The following is a 19,289-nucleotide window of genomic DNA, read 5'->3' as shown; positions in this document are numbered from 1 at the left end:
GGTCAAATTTTACTGCTAGGCTGTTTTAAGGAGGTTATGGATAGCTTCGGTATACAGCAGTTTAAATCCAGTGGGTATCATCCTGAATCCCAGGGAGCTTTAGAAAGGTGGCATCAGACCTTGAAGACCATGCTGAGAGCATACTATCAGGATTACCCGAATGATTGGGATAAAGCTATCCCATTCATATTGTTTGCCATTAGAGATGCCCCAAATGAAGCTACTCAGTTTACTCCCTTCGAGTTAATATTCGTGCATGAAGTGAGGAGTCTTTTGAAATTGATAAAAGAAAAATTGACAGGACCAAAGTCAGAGGTCTCACACTTGGATTATGTATCGGAGGTGAGGGAGAGATTAAATAGAGGAGGTGAGTTAGCTAAACAGCACCTAAAGAGGGCACAGTATAGAATGAATAGGGTGGCAGATAAAAGCTCTGAGACTCTTGTGATGTTTTCCCGAGAGGACAACATGTTAGTATTGTTACCAGTGATAGGAGATCCCTTCAAAGCCAGGTTTAGTGGTCCTTATCAAATTGAGAAAAAGTTGAGTCAGGTGAACTATTTAGTAAAGATGTCAGATAGAAAAAAAGTCTCTGGTATGTCATGTGAACATGTTAAAACTGTATTATGCTAGAAAGAACTGGAGAAACGAGTGTAAGTCACTACCCTACAGAGTGAGGAATCAAATCCAGATGATATGGATTTTGATGTGCCTCAAAATAGATTAAAAGTGAAGAAGTCCTTGAGGAGTGGGATAGGTTAGTAAGCTACCTGTCTCAGGAGCATAGAATGCAGTTGAAAGATTTGTTACTGCAGTATAAGGACATATGTAAGAATCAGAGGACAAATGCTATTGTACATGAAGTAGACATAGGGAATACTGCTCCGACAAAACAACACCCCTAGCGGCTTAATTGTTTCAAAGCCAGACAGGTCCAGAAGGAGATGGAGGCCATGCTCAAGGAGGATATCATCGAACCGAGCCAGAGTGAGTGGAGTTTGCCAATCGTTTTAGTTCCCAAACCGGATGGGACTCCATGATTCTGCGTGGATTATCGGAAGGTCAACGCCATTACAAAATTGGACTCCTATCCAATTCAGATTAGAAAACTATCGAGAAAGTTGGATGAGCCAGTTACACCACCAAGTTGGACTTAATGCGTCATTACCGGCAGGTACCTTTATCAGAGACGGCGAAAGAAATTTCTGCGTTTGTAACCCCAAATGGGCTATATCAATGTAAAGTGATACCCTTTGGAAGTAAGAATGCGCCAGCCACATTCCAAAGACTGATGAACAGAATTGTGGCTGGGTTAACAAACTCTGCAGTCTATTTGGATGATGTAGTGATCTTTAAGTCCTGGAAAGATCACATGGTACAGTTGGCAGAGCTCTTTGAACGACTACAAGAAGCAAAGCTGGTAATAAACTTAAAACTGAATTTGCGAAAGCAGAAGTGACGTTCTTGGGACATTATCAGTCATGGAAGGGTGACCCCACAGAACACAAAGACGAAGGCTATCGAGGAATTTCCACGACCAACCTCAAAGAAAGAGGTACTTCAATTCTTGGGACTAGGCGGGTCCTATCAGAAGTTTGTTCCAAACATCAGCAGTGTAATGGCACCATTAACTGATTTGCTGAAGAAGAACAAAGTTTTGGTGGACAGAACAATGCCAGGAGGCATTTAACCATTTGAAAACAATATTAACCACCAACCCAGTTTTAGCTACACCAAACTTTTTCAAAGTCTCCATTGATGCTAGTGACATAGGAGTTGGAGCTGGACTGTTACAGGAAGTGAGGATGGGATTGAACTGCCAGTGGGTTACTTTTCGATGAAGTTCAATATCCGCCAGAAGAAATACTGCACAATCAAAAAAGAACTATTGATTTTGGTACTGGCCTCACAACATTAAGATGTTGTATGTCACCAACAGTGTGTTGCAGACGGTTGTGTACACAGATCACAATCCTCTTACATTCTTAAAATGCTTTAAAAGCAAGAATATGAGATTATTTTGTCTTATCTTACAGACTTTTAATTTAAAAATCATACATGTTGTGGGTCATAAGAATGTAATTGCAGATGCATTATCGCAGATTTAACTGAAAGTTTAGATGAGATTTGTACTTATCCAATGTTGTCTATATGGGAAGAAGTTAAGGTGAACTTAGATTAAAGTTATCTGTATGTTATGGTGATGTGTTTAAAGAATAGAAAAAAAAATGAAGCCATCTTTTCATTATGATGGTTCATTTCCTCTTAAGGAAGAGGGTGTTATGAAGGTGTAAGGGGTAGTGTACCTTTGAGAGCTGAAGGACTTAGCAAGAACAGAGTACTGGAAAATTTACAATGTAACATTATCCAGCAGCAAACAGAATTTGGGTTGCTATGAGACAAAACAAATTCAAATTCAGCCAATCAGTTTAAATTATTCCCCCAAATACTAAACGCCAATCAAGTTTGAATTTATTGTCAAAATACTAATGAAATGATCTGATGCTTTGGGGTATAAAACCCAAAAACCAATTGAACAGTTGAGGGAGAAATGCCTAGCCACCAGCATGTACAGACTGTCTGAAACACAGCTCTCTTAAAGGTACCTTTATCTATCAAAGACCTGTGAAACATCTTTTCTAAGAAGAAGAAGAAAAGACCGAGGAAGATACAAAGAGAAGATTCGACAGCTGCCTGGTTTTGAAATTTGAATTTTTTGATAAAATCTTAATCGGGAGTTTTATCGGACCAGTATTGTAGAAGGGGAAGGAAGGAGAAAGGAGTTGTAAATAGTTGTTAGTTAATTTATTCTCTGTTAGACTTTTAAAAATAAAGTTGTTACTTCTTCCTTTAAATAGTGACTTTGGGATAGCTCTTGGCCTTTTGAATTTTTCCAGCTTACTGCACAGGGTAAATCATTTGTGTTGCTGATTTAAATTAGCGGGGCGGGGGGGGTTACCCCATGTTGTAACATTCCTCAGATACTACAGCAGTCCATGTTAAAATGTCGCAAGACTAGAACAATATTTATCTTTTGGCTGACAAGTGGCAAGTAACATTTGCACTGCACAAGTGCCAGGCAATAATTATCTCCAACAAGAGAGAATCTAACCTTTACTCTTAACATTCAATGGTACCACCGTCACTAAATCCTCCACTGTCAGCATATTGGGGATTATTATTGACTAGAAACTGACCTGGACTAGCCATATAATTTATAGTAGCTACAAGAGCAGGTCAGAGGCTCACAATACTGCAGCATGTAACTCACCACCTGACTCCCCAATGCCGATCCACCATCTACAAAGCACAGGTCAGGAGTGTGACAAACCACTCCCCACTTGCCTGAATGAGTGCAACTCCAATGACACTCAAGAAGATTGACACCATTCAGGACAAAGCGGCCCATTTGACTGGCACTACATCCACAAATATTCAGTCCCTGTACCACCAACACTTAGCAGTGTGTACCTACTGATGCTGAAATACATCAAAGCTTCTTCAGCAACTTTTGAAACCCATAATCTCTACTATCTAAAAGGACAAGGACAGCAGCTACACAGGAATACCACCACCTGGAAATTTCTCTCCAAACCACACTTCATTCTGACTTGGAAATATCTCTCCCACTGGATAAATATCCTGGAACTCCCTCCCTAACAAAATCTGTGGGCGTACCTACATCTTGAGGACTGCAGCAGTTCGAGAAGGAAGCTCACCACTTACTCGAGGACAATTTAGGATGAGCAATAAATGCTAGCCCAGCCAGTGATGCGTCATCATTGAGGCAGAGTGGTGGTACTTATCTCATTATTGTTGTGGTGATCACAATCCGTTTGTCTGTGTTTTATGATATTTAGTTGAATGATGAATACTGACGAGGACAATGACTCCCATTCAAATATGTTATGCAATCTCTCTTAATCCTGCCAGAATAAGTAAACTTGGTTTAATGTCTTGTCAAAAAATGTCATTTTTGAAAGTGCAGCACACCCTGTAAATTGCACTGAATTGTCAGCCTCAATTACATCGATTTTGGCTGGAATCCACAACCTCCTGGTTGGCAGGATGTCCCACTCTGAGCCTAGCTGATACTGTGAGATGGAACGGAGTTCCTGATTTATTTTGGGGGTGGGAGTGAAAATGGAAGATGAATGAGAAAGAGATAAAAATGATGTACAGCATGGAAACAGACCCTTCAATCCAACTCGTCCAGGATGACCAGATATCCTAAATAAATTAGTCCCACTTGCTAGCATTTGGCCCATATCACACTAAACCATTCCTATACGTGTACCCGTCCAGATGCCTTTTACATTAAATTCCACCTGCCACTCCTCAGCCCTTTGGCCCATCTGATCAAGATCCCATTGTACTCCAAGGTAACCTTCACTGTCCACTACACCTCCACTTTTGGTGTTATCCGAGTAGGTGACTTGCTAGTACTGAGTAATTCTCCTGGTGGTCAGGGAAGGTTTTAAGGGGAAGGAAAGAATGTCCAATTGCAGTAAAACTGGAGGAATAGGGCTCACCGACACCAAGACCTGCTTCTCCTGAGCTGAACTCTGGTTCCCAGTCAGCTGCATGAAATCCCTGCTATGCAAGAAGCACTATGCCCCGTGGGTCGGGGTTAGGTCACCCCCTTTCCCTGCTGCCACCTTCCAGTACCTGAACGCAGGGTCTCGAGCTGGTGTGCAATGTGGCCTAGGACAAACAGAAGACGAGCATCATAGCTTACCATCTCTTGTTTGTCCCTGCACAATGAGGAGCTTAACATGCTGCTGGGAGGAGTCACCATTGCCCAGGAAGGGGTCCTACCAATGACCTAGGCTGGGCTGCTACCTGAGAAAAACCAGGTACCCCAGCAAGGATTCTGCCATATATTTGGTGCGGGGGTTGGGATGAGATCCGAGCCAATGACCCAGTGTTGTATGATTTGTCAGGAAAGCTCATTTACTAGTAGATTTTTTTTAAAAAACACCATCTGATTTGATTTGGTGAGGACAAATGATTTGTAAAGTTCATATTTCACACTCCTGGCAGCGGTCAGTGAGAAACCACTGAAGTGAGGGGTTTGCACATATAGGAGCACTGAAGCTAAACAGCACTACATGAAAGTTACCCAAAGTGTCCAGGATCTGCCTCTGATTTGATTTAGATGAAATCATTTTCTGTTGTTCAATGCATTAGTGATGAATTAGTACTGACACTTTAGTGCCGTGCTGAAGGAATATTGCAAAGTAGGAGGCGGTACAGCCAATGTGAAATGGAACTGAGGCCCTTCTCTTCCCCCTTACGTGGCTGTATAGATCCCACAACGTCATTTAAGTGTAGCAGAGGAGTTATTCCTGATGGCCTCATCAATGTTTACTCCAAAATCAACATCTGTAAAACAGATTATGCTCCTGTATCTCCTTGTCATTTGCGAGACTGTACTGTGTGCAAATGGGCTGCTGTGTCTCCTACACCAAAACAATGAGTACATTTCACAAGGCTTTGCTTCATTTCATAAAGAAGGAATGTAGGTTGACTGAGATGATCAGTGGTGTGTGCCTTTTTCAAAATAATAACTGAATTGAAGTTTCCAGTCATGTACTCATTCTCTTCAACAGGGTAAGAAATGGAGATGGCTGTCAGCATAAAGCGCAAATTTGAAGAGGTGGATGGTTCGTCATTGTGTTCTTCACCCAAGGAATCCGATGATGACATTTCCAGCAGTGACAGTGCAGACAGCTGTGACAGCGTCAACCCTCCCACCTCCAGGGAGCTGAGCCGTAAGTGTCAAAAGCAATTAAAGGGACAAGCTTTCAATTTGGATTCGCAGCTACAGTGCGTAACTAAAGCAAGATGATAGGTATTTCTGGTAAAAAAAGAGAAAATCTTTCCAAGAGCCAGTGAGTAGATGAGAAAGTTAGGACAGCTTAAGAATATACTTCTCAGGGATTCTTTTTAGTTTGAGAGGAAGATGTACGAAATGCTTTCAGATGAATAATGTAAGTGCAGTGCCATAATTAAAACGTTGCTCCCTTATCAGTTTACTGATGAGCCCTGTTCTTTTTGCTTCGTGTGGGCCTAAGTGTACTGGGATGAGGGTTTTGGACTCAACAGTGGAAACACCTTTAACTCATAGACACCTGTGTCCTCTAATTTAGTTGAATTGAGGGCCGGTGTCAAAGCAGCTTTCGAAGTGCAAGATTTGTGTTGATAATTGCGAGGATGGAGAAAGAAACATTTCAGACAATTCATCACCTTATATTGTAAGTCCTGACATGCTTTACTGTATGGATAGACTACTGAGAACTGTAAAATTGGTAGAGAAATCTATGCTGGGGCTATGGATCCAAGGGTTTTTCTATTGTAAAGAAATTGAAATCTTAGCATTTTTGAGAAAACTTGCAGTTTCATTTTGGCTTCTCAGCTGGACTTGACATGAGACGCACTCCAGGACATAGCATTTCGAATCTCTATTTACTGTAACCTGGCCAAGGGGTACTAACCAATATTCAAGGCTTTCCTTAAGGTTTGTAACTTCACAGCAAAACTTAGTCTGAATTACTAATTTATAGTTCTTCCCTGCCCACCTGCTCCCAACAATTTCAGCTTTAGGTAAGTAGGTAATTACTCAGAGTCTGAGGGATGACCGGCAACACTATCAGAGAGAAACAATTGGTTATATAACTTGAAGGAAACTGTTCTGCATCAAACATGGGGAAGGGGTGAGGGGGCAGGTCCCAAGTCTATCTCAACTAGAAGAGGATATCAACCTGCAGTGTTGGCATTTTGAATCTCACAAAAGCCATCAAGCTAACTGAACGAACCAGGTACTATCAGCTCTCTGTAGCAAAATACTAAATCCCCCCCCCGCAGTAAGATCAGGAACTCTGATTCCCTAAAATGTGACTTTTCCCAGTCAGTCTTCCCACATTGTGCCTGTTTTTGGTCAAACTACCACTGGTGAAAATGCTTGAGCTCATCCATCCTCTAATGGTTCAGTCATTTTGAATCACCACATGCTGACCTGAGCATCAATTTGATTAACAGTTGCTATTTGGTTTTTAACCACAGCTGGGATTGAATTGGTCTTGGTATCTCCTAGAGCAGAGAGGTAAAAAGTATTGTAACACTCCTCCTGAATGTTATCTTCTGAAAAGTGAATGTGTGATGTGGAGAACTTTGAATTATCGGTTTTGGCCTCCATTGTTAAGTGGTCTGCCTGCAGTCCAGCATGGCTGAGTGAAGGATGGTCGTATCAATTGATGACTGGCAAGTGATGAGCATCTGTAGGACTATACACAAGATTCAAGATTGTCAGCAGCTGAGTGAGAAATGCACGTTTAAACATTAAATCTTCCACACTTTGGTTTCCGAACAGGTAAGTTTTGGATATTTGTGTGAATAGACATCAAATGCCAGTTGTTTGATCCCTTTTAAACTAGGCAAAATACAATCAGAAGCCAATATTTAACAGAGCATTAAACAATCTTGATTCTATGCAACTTGCACCCTGTTTATGGAGATGGTTTTAAAAGGCACAATGTTTTCAATTACACAAAATGACAACACAATACTGCAATTTTTTTCAATTCACTACAAGTAATCCTCTATTCAACAATTAATGTAAGTCAACTAATAAACCCTCAATTGCCCTATTATCTTGGCTGTAGTGTTGTCAAAAACTTGGTCCCTTTTAAGCTTTCACCAGCTAAAAGGAGCTGAGCAAACAAATAAATTATTTAATACTCAATATTTTCCAGTTGATGGCTATCATGCATCTCATCTTTACTGGGCTGCTCTTCCAACATCCAAATTACCCTAAGAGGAAGAAAGATCAAGCTACAGTCAGGTTCTCTATCCATCCACTCAATGTTGTTTCCCATATTGACTAAAGTCTACTTGATTAATGGTGGCACCTGACTGTTAGCTTTATCCTTCTCCTGACTCTTCTTTAAAACAATTTTAAATTAATGACCCTTTATCTCTCATTGCCCAATTGAACGAATAAAACTTTTCTATTTGCTCATTTAAATCAAAAGCGTCCTTTAAATCTCCTTTTCCAATATTTCCTGGGAAATAGTGGCAGTGTCTTGAGTCCACTCCAGTAGTGAAACAAGCTAATTGTAAATCAGCAGCATGTTTTACACATGGGCCACTTTTAAAATTATTTATTTGATGTGGGCATCATTAGCTCGGCCAATATTCATTGCCCATCCCTCACTGCCCTTGAGAAGGTTGTGGTTAGATTAGATTCCCTACAGTGTGAAAACAGGGTCTTCGACCCAACCAGTCCACACCGACCCTCCAAAGAGCAATCCACCCAGACCCGTTTCCCTCTGACTAATGCACCTAACACTATGGGCAATTTAGTATGGCCAATTCACCTGACCTGCACATCTTTGGACTGTGGGAGGAAATCCGAGCACCTGGAGGAAACCCACGCAGGCACTGGGAGAACGTGCAAACTCCACACAGACAGTCACCCAAGGCTGGAATCGAACCAGGGTCCCTGGTACTGTGAAGCGACAGTGCTAACGACAGTCATTATGCTGTAATGCTATCCCTTATCAAAAATGCCACTCCCCCTCCACTCTTACCTCCCTTTCTATCCTTCCTGAAGCATTTGTATCCTGGAACATAAATGCAGTTTAATTATTTCAATGCAAGGGGCCTAACAGGGAAGGCAGATGAACTCAGGGCACGGTTAGGAACGTGGGACTGGGATATCATAGCAATTACAGAAACATGGCTCAGGGATGGACAGGACTGACAGCTTAATGTTCCAGGATACAAATGCTACAGGAAGGATAGAAAGGGAGGCAAGAGAGGAGGGGGAGTGGCATTTTTGATAAGGGATAGCATTACAGCTGTGCTGAGGAGGATATTCCCAGAAATACACCCAGGGAAGTTGTTTGGGTGGAACTGAGAAATAAGAAAGGGATGATCACCTTATTGGGGTTGTATTATAGACCCCCTAATAGTCAGGGAAATTGAGAAACAAATTTGTAGGGAGATCTCAGCTATCTGTAAGAATAATAGGGTGGTTATGGTAGGGGATTTTAACTTTTCAAACATAAACTGGGACTGCCATAGAGTTAAGGGTTTAGATGGAGAGGAATTTGTTAAGTGTGTACAAGAAAATCTTCTGATTCAGTATGTGGATGTACCTACTAGAGAGAGTGCGAAACTTGACCTACTCTTGAGAAATAAGGCAGGGCAGGTGACTGAAGTGTCAGTGGGGGCACTTTGGGGCCAGCGACCACAATTCTATTAGTTTTAAAATAGTGATGGAAAAGGAGAGATCGCATCCAAACATTGAAGTTCTAAATTGGAGAAAGGCTAATTTTGACGGTATTAGGCAAGAACTTTCAAAAGCTGACTGGGGACAGAGGTTCGCAGGTAAAGGGACAGCTGGAAAATGGGATGTCTTCAGAAATTAGACAATTAGAGTCCAGAGAAAGTATAGAACATAGAACATAGAAGAATACAGCGCAGAACAGGCCCTTCGGCCCTCGATGTTGCGCCGATCCAAGCCCATCTAACCTACACTAGCCCTCTATCCTCCATATGCCTATCCAATGCCCGTTTAAATGCCCATAATGAGGGAGAATCCACCACTGCTACTGGCAGGGCATTCCATGATCTCACGACTCGCTGAGTAAAGAACCTACCCCTAACATCTGTCCTATACCACCACCACTTAATTTAAAGCTATGCCCCCTTGTAATAACTGACTCCATACGTGGAAAAAGGTTCTCACGGTCAACCCTATCTAAACCCCTAATCATCTTATACACCTCTATCAAGTCACCCCTAAACCTTCTTTTCTCCAATGAAAACAACCCCAAGTGCCTCAGCCTTACCTCATACGATCTTCCTACCATACCAGGCAACATCCCGGTAAACCTCCTCTGCACCCGTTCCAGTGCCTCCACATCCTTCCGATAGTATGGCGACCAAAACTGCACACAATACCCCAGGTGCGGCCGCACCAGACTCTTATACAACTGCAACATGACCTCAGAACTCCGGAACTCAATTCCTCTACCAATAAAAGCCAGTACGCCATATGCCTTCCTCACCGCACTATTTACCTGGGTGGCAACTTTCAGAGATCTGTGTACATGGACACCAAGATCCCTCTGCTCATCCACACTACCAAGTATCCGACCATTAGCCCAGTACCCCATCTTTTTGTTACTCTTACCAAAGTGAATCACCTCACACTTACCTACATTGAACTCCATTTGCCACCTTTCTGCCCAAACATACTGTGGACAAACGATCATGTAACATCTGATGGCTGATATTTCAGCTACTATTGCAGTATAAAGAGAAACTGTATACTGTACAATATTCACTAATGTCGGTGGTGGGCAAGTTGTTGGAGGGAATCCTGAGGGACAGGATGTACATGTATTTGGAAAGGCAAGGACTGATTAGGGATAGTCAACATGGCTTTGTGTGTGGGAAATCATATCTCACAAACTTGATTGAGTTTTTTGAAGAAGTAACAAAGAGGATTGATTAGGGCAGAGTGGTAGATGTTATCTTTATGGACTTCAGTAAGGGGTTCGACAAGGTTCCCCATGGGAGACTGGTTAGTAAGTTTAGATCTTATGGAATACAGGGAGAACTCACCATTTGGATCCAGAACTGGCTCAAAGGTAGAAGACAGAGGGTGGTGGTGGAGGGTTGTTTTTCAGACTGGAGGCCTGTGACCAGCGGAGCGCCACAAGGATCAGTGTTGGGTCCACTACTTTTTGTCATTTATATTAATGATTTGGCTGTGAACATAAGAGGTACAGTTAGTAAGTTTGCGGATAACACCAAAATTGGAGGTGTAGTGGACAGCGAAGAGGGTTACCTCAGATTACACCGGGATCTTGATCAGATGGGCCAATGGGCCGAGAAGTGGCAGATGGAGTTTAATTTGGATAAATGTGAGGTGCTGCATTTTGGGAAAGCCAATCTTAGCATGACTTATACACTTAATGTAAGGTCCTAGGGAGTGTTGCTGAAAAAAGAGACTTTGGAGTGCAGGTTCATACACTTAATGGTAAGGTCCTAGGGAGTGTTGCTGAACAAAGAGACCTTGGAGTGCAAGTTCATAGCTCCTTGGAAGTGGAGTCACAGGTATATAGGATAGTGAAGAAGGTGTTTAGTATGAGTATAGGAGTTGGGAGGTCCTGCTGTGGCTGTACAGGTTAGGCCACTGTTGGAATATTGCGTGCAATTCTGGTCTCCTTCTTATTGGAAAGATGTTGTGTAACTTACAAGGGTTCAGAAAAGATTTACAAGGATGTTGCCATGGTTGGAGGATTTGAGCTATAGGGAGAGATCGAATAGGCAAGGGCTGTTTTCCCTGGAGGCTGAGGGGTGACCTTATAGAGGTTTATAAAATCATGAGGGGCATGGATAGTATAAATAGACAAAGTCTTTTTCCTGGGGTGAGGGAGTCCAGAACTAGAGGGCATAGGTTTAGGGTGAGAGGGGAAAGATATAAAAGAGACCTAAGGGGCAAATTTGTCACGCAGAGGGTGGTGCATATATGGAAATGAACTGCCAGAGGAAGTGGTGGAGGCTAGTACAATAGCAACATTTAAAAGGCATCTGGAAGGGTATATTGAATAGGAAGGGTTTGGAGGGATATGGGCCAGGTGGGACTAGATTGGGTTGCAATATCTGGTCAGCATGGATGAGTTGGACCGAAGGGTCTGTTTCTGTGCTGTAGATCTCTATGACTATGACTCTATGATTATCTGCTCTGAGTTCTGAAAGTGAACATGTTCTTGTTTGTCAGCTTGAATTGACCTCGCCTTGATAAATGCACAATAAGAGATGCCTTCAGAACAGGGAAGCTGGGAGCCATACACTTTGTTGCTGTTTGTGCTGGTGCAACTAATAATCCTATTGGCTGGTAGCTTAGCCAATTTTAACTGATTTCCCCTTTGGGTTTAATTTTGGGGTTTTCAGCAGTATTCAAAATGGGAAATATCATTTGGTCATCGGACCCAAAACGTTAACTTTGATTTCTATTCATTGCTGCCGCCAGCCTGCTAAGCTTTTCCAGAAACTTCTGTTTTTGTTTCTGATTTACAGCATCCGCAGTTCTTGCAGTTTTTATTTAATATCATTTCAACGTCCTGTTACACTCCCTGCCTAACTTCAGTTCAGTTGACTTTAGTGGAACTGAATGTCAAATGGATCAACTGGATCCACAACCCACTGAGGACCCTTTCTCCCGCCTCCAACACACCCCATCCACCTGGACACCCTGTGCTGGCCTGTTACCCACCATTGACCTCTTCATTTCAAACTGCAGCCGTGATATCGACTGCCTCAACCTGTCCACCCCCCCTCACCCACTCCAACCTCCTGTCCTCACAACATTCAGCCCTCCACTCCCTCCGCTCCAACCCCAACCTCACCATCAAACCCGCAGACAATGGGGGAGCAGTAGTAGTTTGGCGCACCCACCACTACACCACTGAAGCCAGGCGCCAACTCGCAGACACCTCCTCCTATTCCCCCTCTCAACCATGACTTCACCTCCCATCACCAAACCATCAACTCCCAGACTATCCACTGGACCACACTCTGAATGTCAAATGGGGAGAAAGTGAGGTCTGCAGATGCTGGAGATCAGAGATGGAAATGTGTTGCTGGAAAAGTGCAGCAGGTCAGGCAGCATCTAGGGAACAGGAGAATCGACGTTTCGGGCATTAGCCCTTCTTCAGGAATGAGGAGCTCCTCCTCCGACCGTCGGGTTGTTGTGGTTTGGCGGTGGATGAGTCCAATGACCTGCATATCCTCGGTGGAGTGGGAGGGGGAGTTGAGATGCTGTGCTACAGGTTGGTTGGGTTGGTTCGTCCGGGTGGTCCAGAGGTGCTCCCTGAATCGCTCCGCAAGTAGGCGGCCTGTCTCCCCAATATAGAGGAGGCCACACCGGCTGCAGCGGATGCAGTAGATGATGTGGGTGGAGGTGCAGGTGAATCTGTGGCGGATATGGAAGTTTCCTTTGGGGCCTTGGAGAGAAGTGAGGGGGGAGGTGTGGGCGCAAGTGTTGGACCTCCTGCGGTTGCAAGGGAAGGTGCCGGGAGTGGAGGTTGGGTCGGTGGGGTGTGTGGATCTGACAAGGGAGTCGCGGAGGGAGTGGTCTCTACGGAAAGCTGATAGGGGAGGGGAGGGAAATATATCCTTGGTGCTGGGGTCTGTTTGGAGGTGGCGGAAGTGACGGCGGATGATGGGCTGTACATGGAGATTGGTGGGGTGGTAGGTGTGGACCAGTGGGGTTCTGTCCTGGTGGTGGTTGGAGGGGCGGGGTTCAAGGGCGGAGGATCGGGAAGTGGGAGAGATGCGGTGGAGGGCATCGTCGACCATGTCGGGGGGGAAATTGCGGTCCTTGGAGAAGGAGGCCATCTGGGATGTGCGTTTTTGTAACTGGTCCTCCTGGGAGCAGATGCGGCGGAGTCGAAGGAATTGGGAGAATGGGATGGCGTTTTTGCAGGGGGCAGGATGGGAGGAGGTGTAGTCCAGGTAGCTGTGGGAGTCGGTTGGTTTGTAGTAGATGTCCGTGTTGGTTCGGTCGCCTGAGATAGAAATAGAGAGGTCGAGGAAGGGGAGGGAGGAATCTGGGACTGTCCAGGTGAATTTGAGGTCGGGGTGGAAGGTGTTGGTGAAGTGGATGAACTGTTCAACCTCCTCGTGGGAGCACGAGGCGGCGCCGATACAGTCATCGATGTAGCGGAGGAAAAGGTGGGGGGTGGGGCCAGTGTAGTTGCGGAAGATGGATTGTTCCACATATCCTACGAAGAGGCAGGCATAGCTGGGGCCCATGCGGGTGCCCATGGCTACTCCTTTCGTTTGGAGGAAGTGGGAGGATTGGAAAGAGAAGTTGTTCAGGGTGAGGACCAGTTCAGTCAGTCGAATGTCAAATAGGCTATGTAATGGGTGTCCAGTGCTGGAGAGAATGTTTGAAGTTGCTTAGTGATTTGGGGTTTGCTCAGTAACTCTGCAAGTTGCTTCTTTTGAACTTTAATCAGAGGACGTTAATCATGAAGAATTCACAGTAACCTTTGAGGAGATTTGGAGCTCAGGTTGAGGTCCTGGATGTAGGTTTGCTCGCTGAGCTGGAAGATTCATTTCCAGATGAACAAGATTTCCTGGAAGCATGGCATTCCAACCGGAACTCTATCAACAAACAGAGTTAGACCCCATCTACCACCTCCTGAGAAAAAGAACAGGAAATGACACTGCCACAGAAATGACATCACCAACTCAAAGAAACCCAAACATATAAATAGAAAGCAGGAATCATCAGCAGTGCTTCGCCTGGAGGCCCACTGAAGATGTACCTAGTAGGGTGATGAAACGTCTGGAAATGAACCTTCCAGCTCAGCGAGCAAACCTACATCCATTCACAGTAACATTTCAGCACAGATGAGCAAGTGGTCAAGGCTGGGGACAGGCAGCTATAGCATTTGAATTGAAGGCTGGAGTGATAACAGTTTCTTGCAAAGAGCTGACCGGCTGCTTTTCCAAATAGCTGGAGGTGGGAAGTCATTAAGTGGGGTTCAACACTTCTTCTGTAGCTGCAGCATTCACTCAAGCTCGATGAAAATGGACTTATCACCTCTAGAAGGTTGAACAACTAGCTTTAAACCCATGAGGTAATATATTTGTTTCCTGAACATGGGAACGTTGGGAGTAGTGTTCATAAATGCTGTTTGCTCATCTCAGTGAAAGACTCTTCAATTTTAACCACATTTTCCTGAGTCAGACACTTTTTTTTAAAAGAGGCAAGCTATTTTATTTTGATGTAATCCTTCCTTAGCGCTTTAGAAATGATTGGACCCTGAAGAACTAGTTGTGCTGATGCTGACTATTATTTGATTGAAAATGTTTGGCCCTCCATCAGTTGCAGCATTTTCATTATGGTGGGCTTTTAATGATCAGTAACTTGAGTTCTCATCACAGGAACATTTACATGCATTTACGAAGTCTTGAGCCAACTGGATTTCTGGCTTTGCTGAGGACCTGTAACCCGCCTTCACATTTTTGAAAAATTTAAGACTTTTGTTTATGTAGTGCTTTTCACAACATCCCATAAGTACTTTCTTATCAGTGTTGTATTTTCTTAAAGTTACATTGGTTTGTTTCTATGCCATAAATCCATTCAATTCAGTCAGTCCATGCCAGTGTTTCCTTCACTGAGCCTCCTCCCATCTTTCCAAATCTAAATCTATCGTTATAAACCTCTATCCTATTTGTCTAGCTGCCCTTTAAATTCATCTAAACTAATCACTTCAACCATTCCCTGTGGTATTGACTTCTACATTCTCACCACTCTTTGGTGAACAAGTTTCTTCTGAATTCCTTGCTGGATTACTTGGTGACCATTTTACATTGATGGCCTCAGTTATTCTTTTCCCGACAGAAGAAACATTTTCTGTATCCATATTATCAAAACCTTTCCGAATATTAAACATCTCCATTGGATCACTCCTCAGCATTTTTGTCCAAGGGAAAAGAGACCCGGGCTTTAAGTCCTTTCCTGATATGTAAACTCTCACATTTCCAAGATTGCCTTTGTAAATTTCTGCACCTTCTCAGCACCTCTGGATCCTTATTATAGTACAGTGACTGGAACTGCACACAGTATTCTTAAGTGTGGTCTGACCAGTGTCCCATACAGATTCAGCATGACAACCTTACTTTTTAACTCTATTGCTCGAGCAGTAAAACTAATTGCTTGGCTTGCTCTCTTTATAGTCTTGCTAACATGTGCTGCAACGTTTGATGATGGATGTATTTGTACTCCAAGAGCCCGTTGTTTTTTGACTCTGTTCCTTGAAATTGGCATCGCAAGTAGACAGGGTGATTAAGAAGGCATTTGGTACACTTGCTCAGACCACTGAGTGTAGGAATTGGGACGCCATGTTGCGGTTGTACAGGGTTTTGATGGGGCCACTTTTGGAGTGATGTGTACAGTTCTGGTCACCCTGTTATAGGAAGGATATTATTAAATTGGAGAGGGTGCAGAAATAATTTACAAGGATGTTGCGGAGACTGGATGTTTTGACTTGTACGGAGAGGCTGTATAGGTTTGGCCTTTTTTGATTGGAGTGTACGAGGTTGAGGGGTGACGCTATTAGAGGTTTATAAAATCATAAGGGGTATAAATAAGGTGAATAGCCAAGATCTCTTTCCCAGGGTAGGGTAGTTCAAAACGACAGGGCATATTTTTTAAGGTGAGAGGGGAAAGATTTAAAAGGGTCTTGAGGGAAAACATTTTCCTCACAAAAGTAGATCATATGTGGAAGGAACAGCCAGAGGAAGTGGTGGATGCAAGAACAGTTCCAAGATTTAAAAGACATTTGCATGCACACATGAATAGGAAAGATTTAGAGGTGTATGGGACTAGTTTAGTTTGAGAAACCTGGTCAGTATGGACGAGTTGGAACAAAGGTTCTATTTCCATGCTGTATGACTCTTTAGATTTATACCTTCCAAGTAAAAACAAATCTGTCTGTTCTTCCTACCAAAATGCAATACCTCCTATTTGTTTGTGCAGAAACTTCATTTATTAATTATTTACCTGTTCTTCAAATTTATTAATTTGCTCCTGTAAATTGTTGCCATCGCCCTCAATGGGAAAACAAGATTTTGCCTTGTTGAAATCAATGTTGACTATTGATTACTTCTACTTCTATATCTGTCTTCCTCCAGTCCCCTACAGCCCCTTTCTATTGCTGTTACCTCCCCCATTGCCCACACCCCCTCCCCATTCTCTGGCATCTCCTCCTGTCCCTACATCCCTCCCTATCCCTGTCACCTCGGCAAAGAGACTCATGCCCCCAGTCCCATGGCAGAGCACTTAACAAGAAGGACTGTAAAATTGAACACTTTTTTTTCTTTATTCTTCTGCCTTTATGTTATGTTTTGGTTTATTTGTGTTTTAAGATGTTGTTGGAGAATGGCAACACTACAATGCTTTTCACTGTATTTTATAACAAAATACATGTGTCAATAAATAAATCAAATCAAAGATGTCCTTGTATTCTGTCCTTTTAGTCAGGATTCCATCATTTTTCCTAACATTTATGTTAAATTGACTGGTCTGTAATTCTCTGGGCATGTCTGTTCCTCTTAAATATAGAAATTAAGTTAGTTATTTCTCAGTTCTCTGGCACAACACATTTTTTGAATCCATTCTGAAATATGAGTGGTAATGCTTCTACTGTCTCTGCCCTAGATTCTTTCAAAATACATGGATGAAATCCACCTGAACCAGGGTTTTTATCCTGAGTTTGTTTATTCAATACACCCCACTTTTTATTTTGCATGTAATTATCTCATCACTAATATCATCATTTAATATCGATTCTACCTGTTACCATTCCTTGGTAAATAATGAGGCAAAATAATTATTTAATATCACTCTATCATTACCTGTATATCCTGTCTGTCCTTAATGGTTCCACTCCTATTACAGCCGCCTTTTTTTTTAATTGATGTGCCTGTAAAATAGTGTGTTTTGAAGATTCCTTGATAATGTAATTTTGTAGTTCCTCTTTGCCTTGCCAATTTTTTTTAACCTTCACTCCTAATTTCTTTTGTTTCTACCATGCTCCTCCTCTGTTTTCTATGTACTTGATGTAGGTCTTATTTTCTAATTCTCAAATGCTCCCTCAGGTTTTTACCATCTATGGAGTTCCATAATATTTAGCTTCTTTCCATTCAGCAGAACATATTTTCCTGCATTCTGCCAAGCTCTGTTTTAAGTGTTTTCCATAGTTGTTCTATATGGCTTTCCCAATATAGTTCCCCATTTTATTTCTCCCCTAACTCCGATACAAAAGAAGACACCGAGCCTGCAAAGGGACTGACCGAGGGAAATGCAAGGTTGTTCACTTTGGCAAACAGAATATTCTTTAAATTGAGAGAGGCTGTGGTACAAAGGAATCTGGGTGTCCTCCTACATGAATCACAAAACGTCAGCATGCGGTTACAGCGAGTAATTAGGAATGCTGGCCTTCATTGCAAGGGAAATTGAGTTTGAAAGCAATGAAGTTTTGTTACAACTGCACATAGCTTTAGTGAGACTGCACCTAGAGTCATGTGCGCAGTTTTGGCCTCCTTACTTGAGTGGCATACTTGCTTTGGAGGCAGTTCAGAGAAGGTTTACTAGGCTGATTCTATTAAGAAAAGTTTGGGCATATATCCATTGGAGTTTAGAAGAATGAGAGGTGACCTTATTAAAACATGACCTGAGTTGGCTTGACATGGGGGAACGATGTTTCCTCTTGTAGAATCTATAACTAGGAGGCACAGTTTAAGTACAAGGCATCTGCCATTTAAGACAGAGATTAGGAAGAATTTATTCTATGAAAATCCAGTCTTTGAAATTCTCTTTCCCAAGAGCCGTGGAGGCTGGGGTAACTGAATGTAATCAAGGCTGATTTTAACCGTTGCTTGATGGACAGAGAGCTCAGGCTCATGGAGGATTGGTGGAAAAGTGAAGTTTGATGACAATCTGATCTGGCTGTGACCCTGTCAAGGGGCACAACAGTCTCAATGGGCCGATTAGCTGCCTCCTGGTCCATTTTGTTGTCCTATTTCTCAGTTCCTCAAAATTGTCTTTTCTCTAATCTATTAACTTGACTCCTGTCCTTCTCTATCATCATTTTAAAGTCTAAAACTGTTACTAAGTACTGTTGTCAGAAAACCCAGCAGTCAATTTGCAGCAAGCTTCCACAAGGGAGTTTAAAAATGGATGTATTAGACTACAACGAGTGCTCTGTACACCAGTACTTAACAACAGTCTTGGTGCATTCCCTTCTTCTAATGCTCCTGCTTGATCTGATTTCAGTGCAGTGTTCAGTCATTGACTACTTTTGAATTTCCTTTTCAGCAACTTCAATCTTGAAGAAGCAGAAGCGGCTGAGAGTAAAGAATGTTCGTTTTGACCAGGTCACTGTCTACTACTTCACACGCCGCCAAGGGTTCACCAGTGTGCCGAGCCAGGGAGGCAGTTCCCTGGGCATGGCCAGGCGCCACAACTGCATCCGCAGGTACACGCTGTGTGAGTTTGCGCAGGAGCAGGAACACCTTCACCGGGAAATGCTCCGTGACCATCTGAAGGAGGAGAAGCTCAACGTGCGAAAAATGAAGGTAAAAGGTTTACCTGTTTGAGGCTGGTGGTTTGGTTGTGATTCCTTCTGAATAACTTACCCTTTGTGACTTGAATGAAGCTCTCAAGTACAACTGGAGTAACTGTGCTGTCAGAACCC

General features: G+C 43.0%; 1 protein-coding gene across 8 annotated transcripts in view; it reads left to right on the top strand.

Annotated features, from left to right (window-relative positions):
• LOC122543359 (cysteine/serine-rich nuclear protein 2-like) overlaps positions 1 to 19,289 on the top strand; it is a 68,721-nt gene that overhangs the window by 39,477 nt on the left and 9,955 nt on the right. For 6 of the 8 annotated variants that reach the window (XM_043681967.1, XM_043681971.1, XM_043681969.1 and 3 more), the window contains 2 exons: positions 5,613 to 5,774; positions 18,911 to 19,170. In XM_043681967.1, coding sequence (XP_043537902.1) covers positions 5,621 to 5,774; positions 18,911 to 19,170 — 414 coding nt within the window. In that variant the 5' untranslated portion in view covers positions 5,613 to 5,620. Of the gene's footprint in view, positions 1 to 3,778; positions 3,799 to 5,612; positions 5,775 to 6,179; positions 6,258 to 18,910; positions 19,171 to 19,289 lie in introns of those variants that run through there. The other 2 variants (XM_043681973.1, XM_043681975.1) reach the window with 2 other exon arrangements.

This window comes from Chiloscyllium plagiosum, chromosome 43 (genome assembly GCF_004010195.1).
Source record: "Chiloscyllium plagiosum isolate BGI_BamShark_2017 chromosome 43, ASM401019v2, whole genome shotgun sequence".
Lineage (NCBI taxonomy): Eukaryota > Metazoa > Chordata > Chondrichthyes > Orectolobiformes > Hemiscylliidae > Chiloscyllium > Chiloscyllium plagiosum.
The sequence above is the reverse complement of the archived record's forward strand: the minus strand, read 5'-3'. Positions and strand labels throughout refer to the sequence as shown.